Source organism: Engraulis encrasicolus, chromosome 5 (assembly GCF_034702125.1).
Source record: "Engraulis encrasicolus isolate BLACKSEA-1 chromosome 5, IST_EnEncr_1.0, whole genome shotgun sequence".
Lineage (NCBI taxonomy): Eukaryota > Metazoa > Chordata > Actinopteri > Clupeiformes > Engraulidae > Engraulis > Engraulis encrasicolus.
Genome location: NC_085861.1, coordinates 55,475,512 through 55,502,241, shown reverse-complemented (window position 1 = coordinate 55,502,241; position 26,730 = coordinate 55,475,512). Strand labels below are relative to the sequence as shown.

Sequence of the window (26,730 nt, the reverse complement as noted above, 5' to 3'; positions counted from 1 at the left end):
TGTGTGTGTGTGTGTGTGTGTGTTTGCTTGGATCTGGTGCAGTGTTTACTGTGCGTTCCATGCTGAGTGAAGTCAACTCTCTCCAGCCTGAGTGTGCAAACACACGCCATCTGCCCTGCTGTCCTCCACACAACTGTGCGTGTGTCGGTGTGTGTGTCTGGGTGTGAGCGTGCATGTGTGTATGTGTGTGTATATGTGTGTGCCAGGAGAGTGCAAATATCACTGAATTACATTCATTTCATATTCATATGCTGGTTATTGACAGTTGGGCTTTGCCTTGGGATTTAACCAACCCAAACAGGAAAAAAGAGATCATACAACTGAGAGGTAATAACGAAAGTGGAAGCAAAAACAAGATTTTCCTCAGCCAGTTGGACTTCAGATGTGGTTAAACACAACAATGATTAATGAAAGTGAATAACTCTTCTACTTCAAATAAAGTTCCCGTTAGTGTCTACTTCAATAAACATAATGTGGGAGATGAGAATAGTTATTGGCTTTCAAGTCAGAAATGGTTTTAAAATGCCAATGTGGGAAACTCAGCCAATATTTGGCCTGAGCAGTTATTGCAGTGGCCCCATCTGTTTACCTGTCTCCACAGAGGGAGATTGGTCAGGAATTGCAATGGCCCAGTCTGTTAGTTTATCTCTGTTTGTCTGATTTAGTCGGAGTGTCTGAGTGTGTTGTCTGCATGGGAGACAAACATATAATGAGTCACACGTACACATGCACGCACACACACATGCACACACACACGCACGCACGCACGCACACACACACACAGACTGTAGTGTCAACTTGATTTCATCATAACTATTTTCATCCATCAGACGTGTTCTGACACATTTTTTTCATTTCCACTTGACTTACTGTGCAGTTCTTTGTGGATGAGGATCTGGCAACACCCGTGCCTGTTTACAATATCTCCAACGAGACTAACTTCTACCCAGATGGGATCCCAGTGCCTTTCATAGAGAGGAATAACTTCTACCTTCCAGTAAGTAAATATGAGCATAATACTAGTACATCATGAAATATCATCATGAGTCCTTTATCTGAGCCTAATAAAACTCTTTCTTAAACGTTTTTCATTCGTAAACTTTTTTCCCTTACAGATCCCTATAATACATCCATGCACTTTGTCTAAGGCACTGTTTATACATAGCTGGTGTTTTGATAAGCAAACATTTTCCACCCTACCTTTACCAAAATATCTTCGTTCACATCATTGGCAAATTCTAATAAATACTCTGCCAAGATCCGTCATAGATCCGTTAAGCCTGAGCGCAGTAAGGACAATGCCATTCAAGCCTCTCTTTTTCTCTGTTTGTATACAAATGTCTAACCGGGGATCTTGACAGAGTTTTTAGGAAGATTGGTTTTCGGAGGAAAAACCTCAGTTTGTGTACTAAAAAATCAACTGTTCACTGAGGAATGCTGATCATGGAGGAGTGCTGTTTCACTTTTTTTCTCATTAACAGGTGCACTTTGGCTTAAGGAAATAAAGCTGCTTAAAATTATGGTCAGACTTAGCTCCAGTTGTGGCTGTTGATAAGGTCTGCCAAAGATTCCAAGGCACACTGCTTGTGAAGTCAAAAAGCCTTTGATTGAACGGGCTGACAAGTTGTGACTACTGTCTTCTTCATCAGGCTCTGAAGAAGACAGTAGCCACAATGCGTCAGCCCGTTCAATGAAAGGCTTTTTAAGTCTGACCATAATTTTAAGCAGCCTCTGTTTGTGTGTAAAATGCACAAATGAAGGGAAAGGTCTTGGTTGTGTTCTTTAGTGTAATTGTGTTCCTGTGCTTGATGCACAAGATTGCCCATTTGAAATAGCCCTCCTACCCGCACATTCCTTTCAAACACTTGAAATTGTAGCATTTTCTGTCTGAGAAAATTAACTGTGTTGATGAACGAAACCAAGTGGTCTTGGTTATGGTTTCAAATAAAAACGTTCGTCTTCTGTTAAAAATGATACACATGGACATTCATACAACTAACTAGTGTGTGTGTGCATGTGCGTGTGCATGTGCATGCATGCACGCGCGTGTGTGTGTGTCTGTGTCCCGTGTGCAGTACTTTATCTACAGCTGCATCCTGGGCCTGATCTCCTGTTCAGTATTCCTACGTATCAACTATGAGCTGAAGATGCTGGTGATGCTGACCGCGGTCATCGCCTACAACATCATCATCCTGCACACCCACGGCACCCTGCTGGACGAATACAGCAGGTTTCTCTACCAGACAGAGGAACAGGACAGGTCTGTACACAAGCGCTGTCTCTCTGTCTATGTGGGTGACTGTGGGCATGACTATGTGTGTGTGTGTGCGTGCATGCATGCGTGCGTCTGTCTGTCTGTTTGTCTGTGTGTCTGTTCATCACGATGGAAACACACAGAGATATTCACGTTTGCTTAACGTGTCCGGGAGCATTGCGAGTCCGAGTGGTTCGCGGGCAGCCTTTCACACTGCACAGTCTGCGTCCACGTTCTATCCACGGGCAGCAGCCATTTATTTTCAATGGAACCCGCTCATTGAACGCGGACGTCCGCGCAGGAAAATAGACTCGAGTTCTATTTTCAAGGAGCATTACCACTCGCGGGGCCGGACATGTGCCACGCTTACACCGCATTCCTGTGTGCAAGGCATGATCCGCTTTCATGTATTCTAACCGTTTCGGACTGATATCGGACACGTTAAGTGGACGTCTCGCGCTTGCGGTGTGTGAGCGCCGTCAGTCTATGCATCTGTCAAGCAACAAACACTTAACAGTTAGAACATTCAGTTTAATACCATACATAAATGGATTATGGGCAGTCATGGGTGAGCGGTTAGGGCGTCAGACTTGCATCCCAGAGGTTGCCGGTTCGACTCCCGACCCGCCAGGTTGGTGGAGGGAGTAATCAACCAGTGCTCTCCCCCATCCTCCTCCATGACTGAGGTACCCTGAGCATGGTACCGTCCCACCGCACTGCTTCCCATGGGGCGCCACTAAGGGCTGCCCCCTTGCACGGGTGAGGCATAAATGCAATTTCGTTGTGTCCAGTGTTCACTTGTGTGCTGTGGAGTGATGTGTCACAATGACAATGGGAGTTGGAGTTTCCAAATGGGCTTTCACGCTTTCACTTTTTTTTTTACTACCTTTGGAACTAATGCATCCATCAGCTCTGACGTTTCTCATGTAACACTCACTTTGTCTCACACAAATACAGACAATAAATACAGAGAGAGAGAGAGAGAGAGAGAGAGAGAGAGAGAGAGAGAGAGAGAGCGTCAAACTCAGACTTGAAGAGAAAGAGAGTGTTGAAGTCAGATTGTGTGTGTGTGTGTGTGTGTGTGTGTGTGTGTGTGTGTGTGTGAGAGAGAGAGAGAGAGAGAGAGAGAGAGAGAGAGAGAGAGAGAGAGAGAGAGAGAGATTATGTTAGACAGTTTGAGAGAGAGAGAGAGAGAGAGAGAGAGAGAGAGAGAGAGAGAGAGAGAGAGAGGGGGAGAGAGGGAGAGAGAGAGAGAGAGAGAGAGAGAGAGAGAGAGAGACAGGAAGCAAGGGAGTCAGAGTGAAAGATTTGGTGACATGCAAAGTGAGCGAGTGGCTAGCTGCGGGGCCTTCTTCTTTTCTCATCCATTTTAAGAGCTGCAAGGGACATGATTGAGAAGATGACTAGTAATGGGCCAGGGGAATAAAAGCCTCGCTCCGCCCAAGATAACTCTGTCTTTCTCACACCACCATAAAATGAACCATTTTTCCATCAAAAGATAAAATGGCCATATCAGTTCTACTCTTTGAAAAGGCGGCGGACAGGACAATCACCTTGGAGTTAGCCGGTGCCGGATTTCATACACGCTAAAGCCAAATACACCCTGGTGGGTGGACTTTCAAATGGGAATGCATTTTGAGATATCTGATATATTTGCATTTATATCAGCATGAGTGTACAAACACGCCTGTTGAATACATAATGTTGCTAATGATATATTCCTCTCTTGCATGCGTATGAAAATAGGCAATAGGCGAGGTGTCACTTTATATAAATGTTTTTCAACGAAAAGGAAGCTCTGATTTATTTTCCTGTCATCCACACCCACACGTAAACACACACACATATAGTACACACACACACACACACACACACACACACACACACACACACACACACACACACACACACACACACACACACACACACACACACACACACACACTGCTGCTGGTGTACTTGATAGACCTATTTTAATATTTATTTTTCTTCAAATGCTACTATTACTATGTCAGAACGCTATAAAGGACTTTTATAAAAAGCACAACAAAATACCTCCTCTTAATGTATGTTCTCTACAAGTCTTCTGTTGTCCAGTCTTTAAATGTCTGTATGAGCACTGTCTATGTCCATACTGTCTTATGTCCATGTATGAGTACTGTCTATGTCTATACTGTCTATGTCCTTACCTAGATTAGTCTATGTCTGCATGGGAAAGCAAGAAACGTAATTTCAAATTCTTTGTATGACCAGTGCATGTAAAGAAATTGACAATAAAACCAACTTGACTTGACTTGACTTGACTTGAACTCACATGATGATGACGATGATGATGATGATGATCAGGATGATGATGATGATGGTGATGATGACGATGATGATGATGATGATGGTGATGATGATGATGATCAGGATGATGATGATGATGATGATGATGATGATGATGATGATGATGATGATGATGATGATGATGATCAGGATGATGATGTCTCTTCCACCTCTCCCTCCCCACAGGCCTGGTGTCCTGAAGGACCTGAAGACAATGGGCTCTGTGTCTCTCTTCATATTCTTTGTCACGCTGCTTGTGCTGGCAAGACAGGTCAGACCCTCATCACACACACACACACACACACACACACACACACACACACACACACACACACACACACACACACACACACACACACACACACACACACACACACACACACGCACTCGCACACGCACACGCACACGCACACGCACACGCACACGCACACGCACACGCACGCACGCGCACGCACACGCACACATGCACATGTACAAATACACACACACGTTCATGCACACACACACACACACACACACACACACACACACACACACACACACACACACACACACACACACACACACACACACACACACACACACACACACACACACACACACACACACACACACACACACACACACACACACATGCAGGCATACGCACTTATGCACACACTCACATGCAGCCGCACATGCACACGCACGTGAATCTCATTTACCATCTTTTGTTTTTCCACTCTCCCCACCATATTGTTTTTCTCCACCATTTCATTTCCATTCAATTTCGTACATAAATCATCCATGGCGTTCGTTACCCTACCCGGGGTAAGGTCAAGAGCATGACCAATGCATACAGAAGGGAAATCTGCTTTTGAATTGAATTGCAATGCGTCATCCACAATTCAATCAATAAATCTATTTGCATGGCAAAAAGGCCAGCGAGGAGCCATTGGCGTGAATGATGAGCCAATGAAGCCTACTATATAGCATGCATATGTCCAAGGATGGACAGGGCCAGAAAAGCAGCCCAGGCATTTTTTTGTGTGGTCTTCTTCAACTTTCATTGAAGCCTGGGCAGTATGAGAGGTGGACAGGAAGCGAATGGGGAGAGAGACGGGGAGGGATCGGCAGATGACCCGGGCCTGGAACCGAACCTAGGTTGCCCGCATAGCAGACCAGTGCCCCAACGTTAGGCCACGGCAGGGCCAGCCCAGGCATTTTTGCCATAAACCAGCCCCTCACTCAAGTCATATATTACTATTGATTAGCTCTTTCCACTCTCTATATTAGCCCAATGGACGGACCTATCTCATTTGAGGGCTGTTCTCTAAGAAAAAAAAAACAAACAAATAAAAACCAACTGCATTGGCCCATAACAACTGTTGGCCCACCGGGAAAATGTCCTGTATGCCATCTTCCCAATCCAGCCCTGTATATGCCTCTTTCCCCGGTTGGACACATAAGGGAGACCATTATGCAAACAAGACCTTGTGCAAATGCCCCTGTCTCAACAGGCAGGCAGACAGGCAGCGAAAAGGCAGACAAGACAGACAGACCAACCGACAGACAAGATACAAAAAGCAATAGATACAAAAGATAGAACCAAACAGGGTCAGGAAAACCATGACAAATGTAAAGAGTTGAAAAATGTAAAGAGCTGGGTTCCTTCAGACAGACTTTCACAGCAGGAGGATCACAGCAATACTATTGTTGTAAAACAGCATTTTTCCGTATTATAGGCCTACAATGGGCCCCAGGACACCCTGCACTGAAAAATATGGGCCTGAACATCAAAAAGGTTCAAGATCTTCTTTCATAGTCATTTCATCAATATTGCTGTGTTCAGCATTATTACTGAATGTATTATGCTTTGGTTTTGTTAAAAAACCCAAAAAAACACCATTATGGTTGCTTTGTTTAAAGTCGTCTATGTAGGCTGGTAATAGCTCGTAATGGACAAACGATCGGGTTTTCTGGGCTTTCTCATTGATATCCATGGTGCGAAAATGAGGCGTCTCTGATTGGTTCCCTCCCCCGACTCTGTGTGTATCCAAGAGTAGCAACCAACTGATAGCTAGGCTAATCAAGGTTTCATTAGTTCACTATCTCACAGGGACCACTGCACTCAAGAAGCTGAGATAGATTGCGTGGTGTATAATTGGGCAAGATCGCTGGCCATGTTGTGAAGTACTGCCACAGCCGAGAAATGTCTATGCAGTAAACATTCTCGAGCTCGGGAGTACGGGGCGCCACTGAGAGCTCGGGCAGTATATACGCCCGCAGATATGTGCAAACTCTAAGCGGACACCCCCCGGCAGATGATGGTCAGAGAACAATCAGGAGTTGAACTGGGACGAAGCTAGGGCAAGACACCAGACGAATCGACCGAACAGCGGCAGGCGAAAGGGGAGGTGGTGGGTGCGAGTAAAAAAAAAAATCTGACTGGAGACAGGTGAGTGGAGAACAAATGCTGTATAGTTAATTAAGGGGCGTTCCAAATTCCAGTGCGCTAAAATTCCACCCAATGACGGCACAGCGGAGAATGAGATGGTTAAATAGGCATGCCTATCTTTTCGTGCTGAATTCAGACGAATGACAGTTGAGTGGAGAAAAGCAAGCAGGTGTTAAGTCAGGCATGCCAAATTTCATTACGCTTCTCTCAAACTTTAGCTTTTAACAAAACGTGCATTTCATGCCACCAGCCACCACTTGTTTTGAAAACTTGTGGAAAAAAATTACTCAACATGTTTTTAGAAAAACCGCACATCTATGGGTGGGCATAAACCCAAGTGAGCAATGCCTTTTTTCGAAGAGACATAACGTCTATCCTTGGGTTCTAAGTGTTTGTAAACACGATGTTATGAGGAGGGGCAAGACACTGGCAGCCAACCACGTGAGCTAATTTTTTGACCGACAGCAGTTTCCAACAATCAGAGGTCAAGTTGTGCGCAGCTAGGTTCGCTCAGCCAGGGGAAAACAAACATTTAGAACCCATGAAGCTCTTCCTGATTCGCTCTTGGCTCTGCATTGTTTATGTAAATTGGGAAACAGCCTGTGGAAGTGACGTACCACTTGGGCGCGTAACATGTGTATGCTCCGTTTTTCAAAAGGAGCGAGTAAAACTGTTTTTTAGTGGAAGTTGATCTTTACGAATCCCTGCCTTAGACGCAAGCAGGCAGACCCAAGCTCATGCCCTAAAAACCCACCTCACTAGCCCACCACACCTCCCAAGTGTCCCCCCACACCCTATGTCACATCTTAAAACCCCAAAGCAATAGTGTCTGGAGCCCAGGGACACAGGGTTGAATGTAAAACCCACCCTGTCCCCCCACTACAGCCGCCGTCCAGATCAATCCATTCCCTCAACAGCTCCCCCAGCTCCATCCCGATGGCACATTGGTAGTAACATCACACACACACACAGACGTATGTACTCGCACGCAGGGCAGGGGCCACTGACAGCTTTTTCTGTGCCCAGGGCAAAGTCATCTGAAAGGCCCAATACATCCAATACATCCAATGTAATGAAAACCCAATTCTGGGCCCCCTCTTTCCCCTGGGCAATGGACCCCTTTGTCCCCCCTGTCAGCACAGACGTATGCACTCGCACGCACGCACGGACGCATGTCCCAACAGCTGTGTCTGGAGCACAGGGAATGAGGTGAGAGTGGCAGCATCTATCCATCTACACTATCTGTCTCAGGGTCTGAGGGAGGAGATCTCCTTGGGGGATTAGCTGGCCACTCTCTACCCAGCCAGAAAACCACCAGGAGCCTCTTCTATCACCTACACACACACACACACACACACACACACACATACGTACGCACACACACACGCACGCACGCACGCACGCACGCACGCACGCACGCACACGCGCACACGCACACGCACACGCACACGCACACACACAAGCACAATCTCTCATTCTCTCTCGCAAGTACGCATGCACACACACACACACACACACACACACACACACACACACACACTGACACTAGCAGACAGTACACACCACTCGCCCATAACACTTACCAGCCTGGCTGCCCACCCAAAAATAGACTAGTATCCCCCAAACACCATACGGCTATCTTATTTATTGCTTTCTGGAAGAGAAAGTATGGTGGGGGTGAAATAGAAGGGGAGGTGGATTTACAGTGTGATGGGCCGAAAACTAGATTTACGATGCCACCGGCCAGACAAGGCATGGCCGTGCCAGTGCCACACACACACATGCATGCAGAGTACCAGATTACACGCACACACACACACACACACACACACACACACACACACACACACACACACACACACACACACACACACACACACACACACACACACACACACACACACACACACACACACACACACACACACACACACACACACACACACACACACACACACACACACAAAGGGCTATTACTGTCCATATAATGCCCGCTTGGTTTATGGTAACTAGCTTAGTATGCGTGAGTATAAACATACTCATTGGCATTTGTGTATGATTCATTGCTACAGTATACGTACGAATATGTGTGGGCAGGTCAGCCGACAGGATGGGACAAAGGGGTCAGTTGCCCCAGGCCCTCGGAGACAGGGGGCTCCGAATTGGATAATCACATCCAAACAGACAGTACACACCACTCACCCATAACACTTACCAGCCTGGCTGCCCACCCAAAACAGACTACTATCCCCTGAACACCGTGACAAACGGATCAGTTGCCCCAGGCCCGGGGATAGAGGGGGCCCAGAACTCTTCTTCACTTCTCATCACATTACCATGCATTCCATGTATTAAGGGGAGGGCTCTTTTAGATGATTTTGCCCTGGGCCCTGCCAAAGCTGTCAGCGGCTACGCGTGGGTGGAAAGCGATGGCAATCCCAAAGGTCATCCTGATGAAACTCAGAGGCCTCATTAGTATTATCCAGCCGTTGGCGGAATTTTATGTCTGAACATTGAAGGCCTGAAATGCTTTGCACCTCAGATACTGCAGTGAAAATTAAAGCGGTCACTCTCCCCGTGAAATAAATGTGTTCTCTCTTGAATTACTAAATGTCAGAGCTGCGTTTTGTCATGCGTACTGCTGTGTAAAAATACTAGGGCTAGAATTGGGTTCCCATTACATTGTATATATTGGGTAGGGGGCCCTTTCAGATTACTTTTGTCCTGGGCCCAGCAAAAGCTGTCAGCGGCCGTGATAAGCAATATCAAATGTTATCGCAAGGTTAGGAGAATGTATTGCTTTTATTGAGGCCTTAAATATTTTAGCAGCACGTCTGATAGGAATAGAATAAGGATTTCTTTTGTTCTTGTGTCCAGAGTTGTGTGGATACAGTATTAGCACGTCCTCCTGGAGGTCAGGGAGGAATTAAATACATGAATATAACATAATATAAAACGGTAATGAATAGCAGGAACACAATGCTAAACTGAAACATTTCCTAATTAAATTATTCATTCCTCCTCTGGTGCTGGAAAGTGAATGAGTCTAGAGGGAAATATTCTAGGTTTAATCTAGCCCTCTGGTTGTGTTATGGTCAAAAATGACCGTTTTGAAACTTCGTTCTTAAATAACTTCTCTATTTTTCATCATACACTAATGACGCTTCATGATATCCTCCAGCTAACCTATTCAAATGGTCAAAATGAGATATGATGAAATTCCTAAATAATTGTGGAAGATACACCAACTTGTTACATTCATGGTGTTTCGGTCAAAAATGACCGGACCATTAATTTACATCTCCCAAAGTTATATACAGTTATATCACATTCACTTTACTCTCATATTCTTTTTTGTTAGGCTTTTCAGAATACAACCATATGTACCACATTAGAATATATGTTTACAGTTAGTTGAAATACTTGAAAAAAGTAAAGGTGCTCCAAACGACCTGAAAGCCTCTGAGAGGCCCTAGACTCCAGAGAGTTAATAAAAACGAATTGGTGCAAGATAAGAAAACAAGTCTACAAATCACTAAAACAAAGCAGAATAACATTTAAATCACATTGGAAATTGGTTCCAAAAGGATGTCTAAAAGGTATTGATCACAAAATATGCAAATCAGATTTTTAATCAATGTACTATTACCTTTTTTTGTGTAGGTGGTCAATTTTGACCGTTAACACCATGAACGTAACCATGTTTCTAACACAACCAAAAGGCTAGAGGAAAACGTACTGGTGTGATGGTACTGGAGGAAAGGTGTAAACTCTCTCCCAGATTAATTCATCGTTTTAATGAGTATAGAAGATTCAGAGGTAGGAGGAGATAACACAGCAGGCATGTTAGACCGTCATGGTTTCCCAATGCTTTTAACCATGGTCACTTAGCCTACAGGTGAGCATCTGGGTTCTTAGGTGGTGACACTTTCTGTATCCAGGAGATATACTAGCTGTGGTCAGCAAATGCTTTCCCTCACAGGAAGGTTGATTTGCACATTAACAAAATCAAAAAAAAGCTCTAATCACTAAACAGTGATATTCTACTTCAAGTTGTGGTTTGTGTTATTACTGTATTCATTCAGGTTCAGATGTTTAATCTGGACCTGGATGAGGTGAGAGTTAGTGCAGTGAAAACAATGGGAATTAAGAAAGGGGGAAAAAAAAGACAATGCTATTAATTAGCCATGCATGTCATTACATTACACTCATTATCATGCATAATAGAACAAAGAGTTTGTCTTCTTCTTTTCTCCGTAGAGTTTTTTAAAAATATATTTTACTTCAGGGCAATAAAATGTACTGTATATTTAATAGGTTTTTTTTTTTGCAATTTCTGTGGGGTATGAAAGAAAGGTAAATAAATACCCTCCACAAACCAGCCCATGTACTATGGTATTGTTCATTTTACAGTATAATGCTTATACTTTTAGTTTTATATGCTCCTTCAAGCACATTTCTGATGATCGAGTATGATAATGCTGTGGCGCAACACGCTGAGCCCATGGGGCATGCCCATGGGGACCCTGGTTCAAGTCCGGCCAGGGTAATTTCAAGTCAAGTCAAGTCAAGTCAAGTCAAGTCAAGTTTATTGTCAATTTCTTTACATGCACTGGTCATACAAAGAATTTGAAATTGCGTTTCTTGCTCTCCCATGCAGACATAGACTAATCTAGGTAAGGACATAGACAGTATAGACATAGACAGTACTCATACATGGACATAAGACAGTATGGACGTAGACATTGCTCATACAGACATTTAAAGTGCAAGACTGGACAACAGAAGACTTGTAGAGAACATACATTAAGAGGAGGTATTTTGTTGTGCTTTTTCTAAAAGTCCTTTATAGCGTTCTGACATAGTAATAGTAGCATTTGAAGAAAATAAATAATTAAAAAAGGTTTATTAAATACACCAGCAGCAGTATGTGTGTGTGTGTGTGTTTGTATGTGTTTTGTGTGCGTGTGTGTGTGTGTGTGTTTGTGTGTGTGTGTGTGTGTGTGTGTGTGTGTGTGTGTGTGTGTGTGTGTGTGTTTAGTGCAGGTAGAAAGTGCGGTGTGCGTCTGTGTGTGTGTCTGTGTACCTGTGTATGTGTGTGTGTGTGTGTGTGTGTGTGTGAGAGTATGAGTTGTGTGTCAGTGTGTGTATGTTTGGGTTTAGTGCAGAAAGTGCGGTGTGCTTGTGTGTATGTGTGTGTGTGTGTGTGTGTGTGTGTGTGTGTGTGTATGTGTGTGTGTGTGTGTGTGTGTGCATGTGTATGTTTTGAGTTAGTGCAGGTTGAAAGTTCAGTCACAGATGTAGTAGTGCAGGTGGAATGTTCAGTCGCAGATATGGTGGTGGGGATGAGGGGGGGAGCTTTGTCAGTGGCCTGGCTGGCTAGAGGCTGACAGTGAAGGGAGAGTGGGTTGAGTGTTCAGTATCTTGATTGCTTGATGCATCGTGCTGCTTGCAAGCCTGGTGGTACGGGAACGGAGGCGCCTGTACCTCTTTCCAGAGGGCAGGAGGCTGAACAGTTTGTGTGCAGGGTGGCTTGTGTCTTTGATGATCATCAGTGCTTTCCGGGTGAGGCGTGCGGTGTAAATGTCCTGCAGGGAGGGGAGTGGTACTCCAATGATCTTCTTCGCTGTGTTCACAACACGCTGGAGTGTCTTCCTGTTTTTCTCCGTGCAGCTTCCTCCCCACACTGTGATGCAGCTGGACACGACGCTCTCTATGGTTCCTCTGTAGAATGTTGTCATGATGGAGGGTGTAGCACTTGCCTTCTTTAGTTTGCGCAAGAAGTAGAGACGCTGATGGGCCTTCTTCGCCAGTGATGTAGTGTTGGTGGTCCAAGAGAGGTCGTCGCTGATGTGCACTCCAAGGAACTTGGTGCTGCTCACTCTCTCCACAGCATCACCGTCGATGGTCAGTGGTGGCAGTTGTTTTTGGACCCTCTGAAAGTTGACGACAATCTCCTTGGTCTTGTTGACATTCAGCAGGAGGTTGTTGTCTTTGCACCATCTGGCCAGCAGGTCTACTTCTTCTCTGTAGTGGGTCTCATCGCCCTTAGTGATGAGGCCCACCAGTGTTGTATCATCCGCAAACTTCACTAGATGGTTAGTGCTGTGGGTCGTTGTGCAGTCATGTGTCAGCAGCGTGAACAGCAGGGGGCTGAGAACACAACCTTGTGGAGCCCCCGTGCTCAGGGTCAGGGTGCTTGAGGTGTTATTCCCTACCCGTACTGCTTGTGGTCTCTGCATCAGGAAGTCCAGCAGCCAGTTGCAGAGGGAGGTGCTGAAACCTAGTTTGTCCAGTTTTCTGATGAGTTGTTGTGGTATTATGGTATTGAATGCTGAACTGAAGTCAATGAACAGCATTCTCACATATGAGTCTTTATTGTCCAAGTGGGTGAGGGCTGGATGGAGGGCAGCCCTGCCTCATCTCTCTCTCCCAATCATTTCCTGTCTACTCTAATACTGCCCTGTAATAATAAAGGACAAAAAGCTCCCAATAATACTTAAAAAAATATATCACCATAGATCGAGCTAAACAAAGAAAGAGAGTGTAAGCGCGTTACTCTGCTGTCCTCCAAACCCAACAGAGCTGAGCGCCACTGTGCTATATAGCGAAGGCATTTCCGTAGCTCTCTACCATTAATTATGCAGTAGCAGTAGCTTAGAGGCCAGATTGACCAGACCAGGCTTAGTTAATAGACTTTTATCGGGAGCTATATCGGGACTTAGCCTAGTGCCGCTTAGGACAATTAGTTTTGACATGGCTGATGGCGTTCGCTGCTGGCGTAGTAGCAAACGAAAGGAAGTGACATACAAATGCCTGTGTTTTCATTTATTTCATCTTTACATTTCCCTCCAGTTGTACATGTTTTGTGGGATTGTATTAATTGAGAGATGGTGTTCATGTTTATTGAATGTGTGTGTGTGTGTGTGTGTGTGTGTGTGTGTGTGTGTGTGTGTGTGTGTGTGTGTGTGTGTGTGTCTGTGTGTGTCTGTGTGTGTCTGTGTCTGTGTCTGTGTATGTATGAGTCACTTGTGCCCATTAAGTGTCAACTCCATTGGAATATCCACACGTCTGTTCTTTCTCCCATTTATGCAGGCATTAATACATCCCAGGTCACATACACATCTGTCACCATCCTTGCAGTGCACTGCACTACTTCTTCACTTCCTTTCATTTTCCCCTTTCTTCCATTTCACTCACACTACTTAATAATATTAGTGCCCCTCCTCTGACATGACTGTAAATTAATGGACTATTGCTCTTTCCTTAATCATTCAAAAAGGATAGCCCAATTACGCTCATATGGTCAAAGAATGACATGATTAAGACTAAAAGTTCTGGCAGGTTTCTTTTTTTTAACCAAAGCATTTTGTAGCCAGGAGGGTGTAAACTTGTGGAAGGTCATTCAGGAAAGACTGCCCAGGCAAACACAGCTTTGGCACTTGGGATGTAAAAGTAATAGGAACAAATGCGTACGTGGACACAAACTTGGCCTTGCCTTGCGTATAGAATGCACTTAAGTTACCGCAGGGGGTCCTTAAGGGATAGAGTACATTGATTTTAGTCCTGCATTACCATGTGTGGTGTATCGTGTGTGTGTGTGCGTGTGTGTGTGTTGTGCACTGGTGTTGCCTGCGTGTGTGCATGTGTGTATTATGACTCAGCCCCCGGATGAGAGTGGCGGCCTCACCCTCTGTGTCCTCTTGTAACAGAATGAATATTACTGTAGGTTGGACTTCCTGTGGAAGAACAAGTTCAAGAAGGAGTGCGAGGAGATCGAGACCATGGAGAACCTCAACAAGGTGCTGCTGGAGAACGTGCTGCCGGCCCACGTGGCGGAACACTTCCTGGCGCGGAACTGGAAGAATGAGGTAGGCAGGGGGTCTCCGGGGAGCGATGAAAGTCCAAGCCGGTCCAAGCATGTATGGGGTCCTAAGCACAATTTAATCACGTGGGACCCCTGGTGGCGTGGGGCCCTAAGCCATCGAAAAGTTCGCTTATGGCTTAGGCCGGCCCTGCTCCCATTTGTAACAGCAGTCCACAGCACACAGTGCTTACTGCACACAGCGAAAACTGATCTGCGGAGCGATGTTGGTGTTGTCGGCATGGTGTCTGTGTGATCTTTCAGAAGGATTCTCACATTTCCACCCTCATATCCCTCTTGAAATGACAAATATGCTACATGTTCACCAGTGTCTTACCACTTTTAATTTAAGCAAAGCACACTCGTCTTTAAAGACTGTCAGTCAATGAAAGCTAATTGGAAGAGAGCCATTGTAGCCTATCAGAGGAGACACTGACGAAGGCAACAGCAGAAACGTTTGTCTACACTTCTACTGCTATGTAAATAAAAATAAAAAAAAAAGAAGAAAAGAAGAACCCGAGTGCGATCCACTTTCTCACCTTCCAAGCCTATCAGAGGCGAATAAAGTTGTACGTGCCATTATCACCGCGGCTATTAGCTCCCCCCATTTCAGTGTTTTTCGTGCTGTCACAGAATTTCCTGCTAGTCAGTAATCAATACGTATTCAATTCTGCATAATTTGCAGGACAATGATGCGGTACCTGCATATTCACATTGAGCTAAGTCAATCTAGAAAGAAAGTTAATTGTGTAATAAAAAGGTTACTTTAGATTGATTGCTTTGTAAATTGATTTTGGGTCACCTCTCTGTCTGACAGCTCATAGCTCGGAGTGACATTGAGCTTGTTGGTAAAGCACAGGACCAAGTTGACATTTCACAGTATAGATTCTGTCTAACTACATGTATGTTTAATGCGCAGAAAATAGTATGTTTAATTAGCGTGTGCGTGCATGCATGCTCGTGTGTGTGTGTGTGTGTGTGTGTGTGTGTGTGTGTGTGTGTGTGTGTGTGTGTGTGTGTGTGTGTGTGTGTGTGTGTGTGTGTGTATGTGCATATGTATGTGTATTCATCACAGGACCTATACCACCAGTCTTATGACTGGGTGTGTGTGATGTTTGCCTCCATCCCGGACTTCAAAGAGTTCTACACGGAGTCGGATGTGAACAAAGAGGGCTTGGAGTGCCTTCGGCTTCTGAATGAAATCATTGCAGATTTTGACGAGGTGCGTCTTTATCATCAGTGTTTTGACCAAGACTTTCTTTTTAATAGTTCATTAAAAACAGTAGGCTACTGAACACTGAAACTGAAAAGAAGAAGCTGGAGCAACAGAGAAGCAATTCTTGTTTCTTTTTAGTCAAGTGCACAACCAAGTAGGGACCAACGTTTCAATGGTCAAATCGTCTTCATCAGAGGCCAGTCCTAAACACTGTTTTATGGAAGACTTGAAAAGAAAATATTTTGTAGAATATGTTATGATATATTCATGATGCAAGACAACTCCCAAGTTCTGCATAACATTCTTCAATGATATGTTGTGAACATCCTTTGAGGCTTGAAGATCTTAATTGTACTACCACAACTTTTCAAGGTTCTAAGCAATTACAGGTACATACTGTACATACAGTGTCAGAGATGATTTAATGTTAACATGAAATTATTTTTTTACAATGCAAAGACATGTGACTCATTGAATATGATACCTGTACATCCACCACCGAGGCTAAGGGATTCATTATCCATGGAAAAGTAAGCTTTTTCTATAGGCGTCCATTATAAAAGTCTCCTCTCAAGTCTCCTGAAGGGGCATGGCCTACATCATATGTGAAACAGGAAAGAACATTCAGTTCATCGTCTTTCTCTACTATTGAGCTACAATTCTTGCCATGCCATAGAACCCTTATGGGTTCACTTGTTAACAAACCGATGAAGATTTGACTGTGAGTGCAGTACACATTTCATCAAGTCACAACAGAGAGTAGCAGATAGCAGACTTGAAACTGCTTCTGCAGATTACTAGGGTTAGGGTACATTTAATCTGTAGCAATAAACATGTTTTTTTTTAAATTCAGGGAGCGTGTCTGACCACTAGCCTGTGTCATGTTTCTGCTCCTCGCAGCTGCTCTCCAAGCCAAAGTTCAGCGGCGTCGAGAAGATCAAGACCATCGGCAGCACTTACATGGCAGCTACAGGCCTCAATGCATCGCCAGGGGCAGAGTGCACACAGGCGAGAGCTCTTTTTGTGTGCTCTCAGTGTGTGGATGTGTGTGTGTGTGTGTGTGTGTGTGTGTGTGTGTGTGTGTGTGTGTGTGTGTGTGTGTGTGTGTGTGTGTGTGTGTGTGTGTGTGTGCATGTGCGTGTGTGTGGGTGTGTTGAAGATTTGAAAAGAAAATCCAATGTTCATGTTCACTTTCTTCTCTTTTCTTGTCTTGTCGTTTCCTGTCCTTTCTTCTTTTTTTTACCTCCCTTCAACCCACAGGAGCATGACAGGCAGTACATCCACATCGGGACCATGGTGGAGTTTGCCTTCGCCCTAGTGAGCAAGCTGGACGTCATCAACAAGCATTCCTTTAATGACTTCAAACTGCGCATCGGTGCGTATTACTGCTGTAGCCGCATGGCTAATGGAAAGCTGGACCAGAGGGGGGGGATTAAAGTGACATGCGATCACATGGGTTATCTGTGATGTATGTATGTATGTATGTATGTATGTATGTATGTATGTATGTATGTATGTATGTATGTATGTATGTATGTATGTATGTATGTATGTATGTATGTATGTATGTATGTATGTATGCCTGTAGGTAGGCAGGCATGAGGGAGGCATAGACTTACAACATATGTCCAATTATATCTGTGAAACTGCTTTGATGCGATAAAGTGGGGCCTCATAACTGGAGTCTGAAAAAAAATAAGTTAGACAGGTGGATGTACCAGAAGATGTACCAGGCTAGTAATGATGTAGTAGTTCTGCATCAGTGAAACTCTGCAATTCAGCACTCATATATCACGCAAATTCATCTCAATTTGTTTTCCAAATCTCTTCCCCTGGGAGCACCTACGGAAATGTCAAGTTTGTTTTCATCTTTTTCATAATCATGCAAAATAGCACGTCATCCTCAGTCTCCTCAGCTTAATGGCCAGGAAAGTTCCTCCTGCTTTTGCACACATTGGTGGTTAAGAAATGCACGGGTCAGCAGCAGTGCCCCCCCCCCAGGTGGATCTGCATTGGAAATGAATGGGCGCTCTGGCCAGGTGGATCGGAAATAGCTCCTCGGAAATAGCGGAAAAAGCTGCTCTCTAGTCATGACGGCTGATGCAGTTAGCTGGGGCGCAGCTGTCCAGCGCAGTTTGTCAGGAGCTCATTAAAGCACAGGCTCCCCAGTGAGGGTACCATGGTCAGGTCTCTGAAAGAAACCCTCTCCAGCCTCTCTCGCTCTCTGGAAGGCTGCTTGCCATCCTGTGAATTGTTGCTTGTGCTAGTGAATGGTGCCAATGAGAACATCATGGCCAATGACACTTTCACTTTCATTTTGTAAGATGTGTCTCATATGAAAAGCAAATGGAGGAAACGCAGAACATGTTTCACATGTGGTGTTATATTGTGCATACTATAGAGGTGGTTCATTTTTTATTTCTTCTTCGGGCCTCCGCACTTCGGCTCCGACAAAGTGCTGAGCACTGCTCTGCCAAAGTTCGATTCCATTGTTGGTCAGTTTAACATGTATCAGAGTTAATTCTGCTCAATATGTGTAAGTGTTAAGAGCTGTAGATGTAACGGAGGCTAACTAGCAGAGTTGGCGTGGAACGTTAGTAAAACCTCCCTCCGATAGCCTCATACAGTCTTGTGCCGTTGGGCCGAGAGACTAGCCTCTTGGCCCAGCGGTATCGTACTGTGTCTCCCATTGCCGGACCGTTGTAGTTGACGAGATCGCACGTTCGATCCCCGAGGGGGGTGAACAGGTGCAAGAGGACCTCCGTCACATAGATTTGACATTAAACATTCAGATCTTAATACAAACTCTTGACTCAGTGTCAGAGTAAGCTGACTCTCCACACTGTTGTAAATGCTTTATCTGGATTTATGTGTATATAAGTTCAGTATGAAATATTGACACCTCATTTTTATTGTGTATTCATGTGTCTGCAGGTATCAACCACGGGCCGGTGATTGCTGGTGTGATTGGGGCCCAGAAGCCTCAGTATGACATCTGGGGAAACACAGTGAATGTAGCCAGCAGAATGGACAGCACGGGCATCTTGGGGAAAATACAGGTAACTGATACGGTGTGTGTGTGTGTGTGTGTGTGATACATTATAGCACTGACTTGTAGATCCATTCTCTTTATTCCCATTTAGTCCCTAAGTTAATGTTTGGACTGCACTCAGGCTCACATACACATTCCATTTACAATGCTTATTTTGAAATATCGTATTTAACTTATGCTTACTCACATGGCACATATTATAAACGTGGCCCATGTCTTATTTTCTTCCCATAATACCTGCATTGCCATTTCATAACTTTGTAAGGTTCACAAATGTCTGTTTCTTCTGAGCTTAGCCTACTTTCTGACATTACTATTGTAGACACATTGTCTTTGTGGTCATCCAGGTTGTGTGTCTTGAAACCGTAGTTGTTAGCCAGTTAGCAACGCGGCTAGTTGCCAATGGGAAATTGCATTACAACCAATAAAGTAGTTCATACAGTTGGCAACTACGCTTTCGAGAAATGCACCCCTGGCCTAGACTTGCAAAATTCATGACTGCGCTCTGCTGTGCTCCCCTACCTTTCTGTTGTCTTCCAGGTGACGGAGGAGACGAATGCAGTGCTGGCAGCCCTAGGCTACTCCTGCTCCTGTCGAGGCATCATCAGCGTCAAGGGCAAAGGCGAGCTCACGACCTACTTTGTTCACGCCGAGATGAACCGCTCTCTGTCACAGGGGAATGTAGTGACATGAGGTCATGTTGGTGGACGGCGAGTCACAGACACTGACGTGAGACTTGCATCGGACAACTGCACCCACAGACTGAGACTCGTATCGGACAATTACATACGGTAGCCACAGAGAGAGACTCGTGTCAGACATCCAATCACACAGTGCACAGCAAGACAGATGCGGGCCATCCAATCAGCAAACTCCATCGCATCTCCCAATCAGCCACGAGCATCAGGCACAATGTAGCCAACTCTACACAAGCAGCAGACTGAAGGTAGTCACTCATCAAATGCAATTCAGATCATGACAACTGGATCACAGAAACACTCAATGGGCACAGGACTACTGTAATCATGAAATAATAAAAAAGAAGAAGAAAAAAAAAACGACCGACATCATCCAATCAGAGACGATTCTGTACATAGCTCCGCCTTCTCTTAAGATGCACGGAATGTTGGATGTATTTACAAACTTGAAACCAATCTCATGGCATTTCTTCGGTAGGAATGTTCTTACAGGGTCAGTATCATTGGATGTACAGTACGGTAGCATAATGTTTTTTTTGTATGAGAGCCAAATTTGACAAAGAAATCATTTGATGTTTTACCACCATTGTCATTGTCCTTTTTCCTTTTGTTTTATTTTTTTATTTTGTAAAACAGCCTATTCATTAAACTTTGTATCTATTGAGCTTGGCGTTGACAATTTCTGTGACTGCAGTAGATATCTGCTGTTGGAAAAAAAGCTGGTCGTGAGCTGCATTTCAGATCTTGATCTTTCTCTTCTCTCTCTCTCTCTCTCTCTCTCTCTCTCTCTCTCTCTCTCTCTCTCTCTCTCTCTCTCTCTCTCTCTCTCTCTCTCTCTCTCTCTGACACACACACACAACAGCTTCCCCCACATACACGTTAGCAGGAAAAGCAAACACACATAAGCGCACTGAGATTGAAAGGGAAGGGCAGCAGGTATCAAACAAACACGCCCAACCTATAATGGAAAAATGTAACATGTGAATAGAAATAGATCTGGAGGTAATGTTTCAAAAAGAAAAGAGGTCACCGCGCACATGCACGCAAGCACACACACACACACACACACACACACACACACACACACACACACACACACACACACACACACACACACACACACACACACACACACACACACACACACACACACACACACAGTGGTAAAGATACACACTATGCACACCTGACAACCAATTTTCTACAGCTTATCTCTTTAGCTCCCACTTGTTACCTACAGACACGACCACACAAACAACCAACCTATCTCGCACACGCACACACACACACACAAACCATGTTGTCTTCCCTGCATGCCACGCCACTTTATCTGCTTCCCACCCGATGGGTATCCTTTCTTTTCCCACTGTACTTTCACTCCCCCATCGTTTTCTATGCTAAGGTGCCCACTGATCCTTCTCTTCTCATCTCTCCTTCCACTATTCATTATCTGGTTACACCCCGTCCTTCTCTGGCTCTGTATCTCATTCTCTCCGCCTTTCCTGGAGGCTTGAAGTGGGAGAGAGACATACAACTAGATGAAGAAGATGACTTCTCCAGTCCTCCCACACCGTTTTTTTTCTTACCTCGGAATCCAAGTTCTACTCTACTCGGCTTTCAGAAAGCCTGTGGCTTTATTCTCAGAACAGAAACCAAACAACAGAACAAGAGGGGCAAGAAGCTCCTCAAGCCCCTTTTCTGACGGCTGTCTTGCTGACGGCTAAAGCCTTCCATCTCCTTTCAATAAAGGCTCTTCTCTTACATCCTTTATTCAAAAAGTTCCATTTCATCGACCACAGAATGAATGATAAATGTCCTGTTTCATCACTGAACTGAATTCAGTGACATCACCAATGGCTAAATGTTCTACTGATTTTTTTCAGATTTGAAAATCTCTCAAATTTCTGTGGACCACCTCTGATCCAAAAAGCAATACAAACCAAATAAATCCACTTTGAATGCACAATAGGCATTACATATAATTAAGGATATTTGTTTTTATTTTTTATTAATTTATTTTCGCTCACACAGAAATTACTTTTCATTGATTGAAATTGATTTTTTGAAAATCCAGGCCACGCCCTCCTTGTGACGCAACACCTTTGGCCAAAAGTCTCGTTAGAGATTTGAAAGTCAATGATAATCAGACAAATTTACAATACCTTTGTGGCCCACATGTTGGGAATCGATTGCATTGCTGAGCACAAAAAATGCATTCCTGAATGCTTAAGGTTGTGTACCATTGCTGAATGTTTCCTGAAAGTTGTTTCGCAATGTGTCTCAGCAACGCCCCCAAAGAGCCACCACTAAGCCACCCACACCACAGACACGAACCGGACAACAGAAGCAGACGAGGGCCAATTATCTCTGGGAGATAGGAGGGTGTGATGCAGGACCATCTGCTGATACCAGATAGACTTTGTGTAATTAATCTTCACAGGTTCAGCGCATGCCAGCTTTGGAGGCGCCAACAGGCCTGGCGGTATCAGCTGAGGAGTTATGTGGAGCTTTCTCACTCAGTCTCTCTCTCTCAAACACACACACACACACACACACACACACACACACACACACACACACACACACACACACACACACACACACACACACACACACACACACACACACACACACACACAATCCATCTTTCTGTTGCCCTTGCTTCCTCTTCATCTCCAAGGTTTCCTCTCTCTCTCTCAATCTGTCTATTTTTCCTCTCTGTCTTGTTCTCTCTCCCACCACTCCACTGCCTCCCTGTTTTTTTTACTGGCTCCAGGAGGTGTTTACAGAACAGCTAATCTAAGATGCTGAAAATGGAAAATTAAACTCAAGTACAACTTGAAGCGTGTTCAGGCGCTTCATGAAGATTTGTGCACCAAAGAACCTTGTCCTCAAACTGCGGTGCGGCTGAACAATCTAATCTACCAGACTGCCTCTCACATTGAGTCTCCTCTGTCTGAATGTTCAGGAGATGGAAAGTGCAGTACTGCATATATTCAGTACGTAACTGCAGCAATTACAGTATTATCTAGCTGCAGCAGACAAGTGGAAAGAACATACAAAAAAACGTTCTGCACACAATATTTATTTGTATCAATCACTATTATTAGAAAATAAAAAAGACATTTAAAGCAACATGAAGTGGCTTTTTAAATCTTAACATAATATTTCCAGTATAGAAGCATGAACGTCAATGTAAACAAAGAGCTTTGTCCAACATGCATCATTCAGGGGTCCGTATCTCGAAAGCGTCTTTGCTAACAACGGTAGCAACGTCCGTCGTAAGAGCGACTCAACTCTCTCTCGACAGCGACGCTCACCACTGAATCCAAGGGAATGGTAAGACGGTCTTAAGACGGTTAGCAACGACAAGAATCGAGAAACGGACCCCAGGCTCTCTGCTGCTGCGCGAGAAACGATGCGACACACAACCTAGCAACTGAGGGCAAAAAGCACACATGGGTGCTTTGAAAGGTGCATTGGCCTGAGGATGAAAACTGTGTTTGTAGAGGTCCGTTCATGTGCTTAATGGACATATAATGGCTACAATTACACCTGACGGGTTCAGAGGAACCACCTGATAATTTTACGGCCCTTTAACAGATTGTTTCTTTTTTAAAACACATAAATGTGACAGCTAAAAGTCTCACGTCATGTTCATAGATCCCTTCAGGTACTGGATAGATGGGACTGCTAAAAAGCACATGTAGTGACATGGCATGATGTTTAAAATAGAAATATGTGTTCAAACATTATCCTTAAATAATTCAGAAAAGTCAGTTCAGGAAGAGACACCATCACAATCTGGAAGTCCCTTACATTTCAGCTCTGACAAGGTCATAACCAAACACTTAGGTAAAGCGAATGCTGCACATCTTAACCATGCGCAGTTCTCATTCTGAACGAGGCAGATGTTCATTTGGAAAATAAACCACAAGCAAATCCTCTGAGATGAATATTTACACAAGGCACCCATTGGCTTGGTTTCATCACATACTACGAGTCCATTTTTGATGACCTCACCATGCGGTGTTGTCTCACAATGACAAAGTCATTTGACATCACACAACAGTGCCACGCCCCGCAGTGTCCAATAGTCAGGAGTCAGGTTGGTCCGCAGGTCCACTGCAGCAATGTAGTTCAGGTCTGTCCGTACCGGCTTCTTGTAGATGGGACACGAATATAGACGTGGGTCCTTCACACCTGTTAGACACACACACATACACACAGACGCACGCATGCACACGGACACACACACACACAAAAGATGTGATTTACGAACTCAAAGTATTCTTGAAATAAATTGGCTGTGACTACTGTATGTGTGGGAGCTTCACAAGCTTCACATACAAAAATATCCCACAAGCACAATAAGATAAACCATTTGGTGTTTCATTGCTTTATGAATTAACGGTTGATGGCCCTGACTACAAAGAGATCGAATGTGCAGGAAATCAATGCTGACATATTGCAATTCGGTACAAATTTAATCAAAAGTCTGACTGATTATGTGAATATTGCATGCTGATTTGGGCTGCGTGGAAAGTTTTGACTGGAATCTAGTTGAGAATGATGAGTTTAACTGTGTGAGATGATTAGGTGATGATTGAAGGTCGACTCAGTTCAAAAATCAGAAGTTTACATCGATTCAAATGTGTTTTCATGTATCCAGAAACACATCGCCCATATATGACAGTTAATTGGTTCAGTTATAATGACATGTGGTAAACTGCTTTAACGGTTTTTCATGACCCAAAGCCCATCCCCTAAAAAAATAATTTGAGCACGAGATAATTTCGCTAAGTGATACTATGAATGTATGAAGAGGAACACACAGCTTGCTCCTAGCAATACATAACATAGTTGTCGCCGCCAATTCAGCTAGTTGTGGCTATCTCTGGCGACTGCAGTGACTTCATAATACTCCTTAAAGGCTACTTAAAGACTCGGCAGACAAACATTCAGACATTCAAAGTCAGTCACACAGCATTTGGTTATAAGACAAAATAAGTGCTATACTGCCAGTTACCATTTAAAATCCAGTATTCAATGTTGACTCTCATTTGGGGAGCGAAAATTTCCCCCCAGTTCTTCTACACAGTTCTACAGCTCCCATAAAGCTGTTAAAAATCCTACAAAACCCCAAATTTTGCTAAGATTCTAATTACCTACTGTATGTGATGTTACTCCTCAAATGGTTCACCACAGTGGCCTCTGTGGATACTGGTAGATCATGATAAACAGAAAGGCATTCACCCAATGCTTGTGCATTTTTATTGGGATGGGAAAGAGGTGTTAATACACCACTTAAAATAACGGCAACAAGAGAGCTTGTAAGGAGGCATTCACATTTAATTGGATGTTCTAAAGAGGCAGGAGGGTACTGAAAGAAGAGTCAATCGACTGTGTGCGTGTATGTGTCGTGTGTGTGTGTATGTGTTTGTGTATGTGTGTGTGTGAGTGTGAGTGTGTGTCTGTGTGTGTTTGTGTGCGCTCGCTCGCGCGCGTGTGTGTATGTGTGTGCATATTTGTGTGCATAGAGTGTATGTGTGTGCGTGTGTGTGCACGTGCGTGTGCCTGTGTGCCTGTGTGTCTGGGTGTGTGTGCTTGTGGATGTGTTTGCATGTGGCCGTTTGATTTGGTAATAAGACGTGAAGTGGACCTCAAGTGCTTAGAGAGGGCTGAAGAGAGAGGCTCAAAGACGAGATGATAGCACAGCTTGACTGTGGGTTTAAACGGCTGCATTGAGAAGTGCGTGTGCGTGCGTGTGTGTGTGTAATGTGGGGTGAGTGGAGAGGATCCTTATATTGCCAGGTGATTATCCTCTTCACTGTCCACTAGATCTGAAAGGGGGAAACAATAGTCACCCTTGTCTAGGTCTATATACTTCTCCAAAGGTATTGGCAAACTGCATTTTTATAAAAACATATATTTTTAGGGGCTTTTGTGCCATTATTGATAGGAAAGTGGAGATTATGACAGGAAGTGAGTGCGGGGAGAGAGATGGCGTAGTAATCCAGCGCCCTACCGTTAGGCCACAGCAGGGCTGGAAAACTGCATGTTTTAGTACTCTATGTTTGGGCAGCCTTTTATGCCTTCATGACTTGACAGGATGGTAGAGAGAGGAGAGGAAATGGGCAGGGGAGAGAGGTGGCTGAGGATCAGGAGATCGCCTCTGGAAAGAATCGAACCTGGGTCCCCAGTGTGACAGTACAGTGCCTTAGTCATTTGAGCCAAGGTCAAGTTCAGCAAACTATGCATTATGAATGATGCACAGTGATGACTGGGGGATTGGGGGGATAGGGGGTGATGTAAGCCATGGCCCTTCTTAATATTTGCCGCTACCAGAACGGCAATGATGAAGTCGTATTACTAAACACTATGTAATGTCCTTGGAGTGTGGTACTATGCTGCCATGCAAAGGCAAAGTGCAGTAACTACCTGTACGCCAACTGGGGAAGATGCCTTCAAAGCCTTGGTATTTAGTCGGATATTTTACTTACTGCAACTTTGACAGCAATGTCTCTAAAACAGGACCCATTTTAAAACAGGACCCATACGGCTTTGTCACAAGATAAAAGAGGTGTAGTGACCATTTTCAGTCTAAACTCAATTTTGCAGTTACTGCACTTTGTCTTTGTAAGTCAGTATGGTAGTTACGTTTCTTCAATGACAGCGTCCAAATGGTGAGGCTCTACAGCCTGTCCTTCTTCTGCTGCTCTACTCATGAGGTCAGACTCTGTTAGGTATGTGTCAGAGGGTCCAAAACAGCCATTATCAGGATTATTTTGAAGGTTTTGTTTGCAGCCATTTTCATCACTTTATTGGGTTTGCATCATGGTCTGAAAACGGAAAGGCTGATTATTTTAAGAGAGATTCCG

General features: G+C 44.3%; 2 protein-coding genes across 2 annotated transcripts in view; one reads left to right on the top strand and one right to left on the bottom strand.

Annotated features, from left to right (window-relative positions):
• Nucleotides 1-20,479, top strand: part of adcy2a (adenylate cyclase 2a) — a 177,109-nt gene extending 156,630 nt beyond the window's left edge. The window contains exons 17-25 of the mRNA XM_063198351.1: nt 878-997; nt 2,076-2,260; nt 4,769-4,853; nt 14,732-14,890; nt 15,959-16,105; nt 17,000-17,107; nt 17,360-17,474; nt 19,034-19,158; nt 19,692-20,479. Of these exons, the coding sequence (XP_063054421.1) occupies nt 878-997; nt 2,076-2,260; nt 4,769-4,853; nt 14,732-14,890; nt 15,959-16,105; nt 17,000-17,107; nt 17,360-17,474; nt 19,034-19,158; nt 19,692-19,844 (1,197 nt within the window). The 3' untranslated portion in view covers nt 19,845-20,479. The remainder of the gene's footprint in view (nt 1-877; nt 998-2,075; nt 2,261-4,768; nt 4,854-14,731; nt 14,891-15,958; nt 16,106-16,999; nt 17,108-17,359; nt 17,475-19,033; nt 19,159-19,691) is intronic.
• Nucleotides 20,480-23,077: 2,598 nt separating this feature from the next.
• Nucleotides 23,078-26,730, bottom strand: part of dnah5 (dynein, axonemal, heavy chain 5) — a 200,309-nt gene continuing 196,656 nt past the window's right edge. The window contains 1 exon segment of the mRNA XM_063199962.1: nt 23,078-24,052. Coding sequence (XP_063056032.1) covers nt 23,901-24,052 — 152 coding nt within the window. The 3' untranslated portion in view covers nt 23,078-23,900.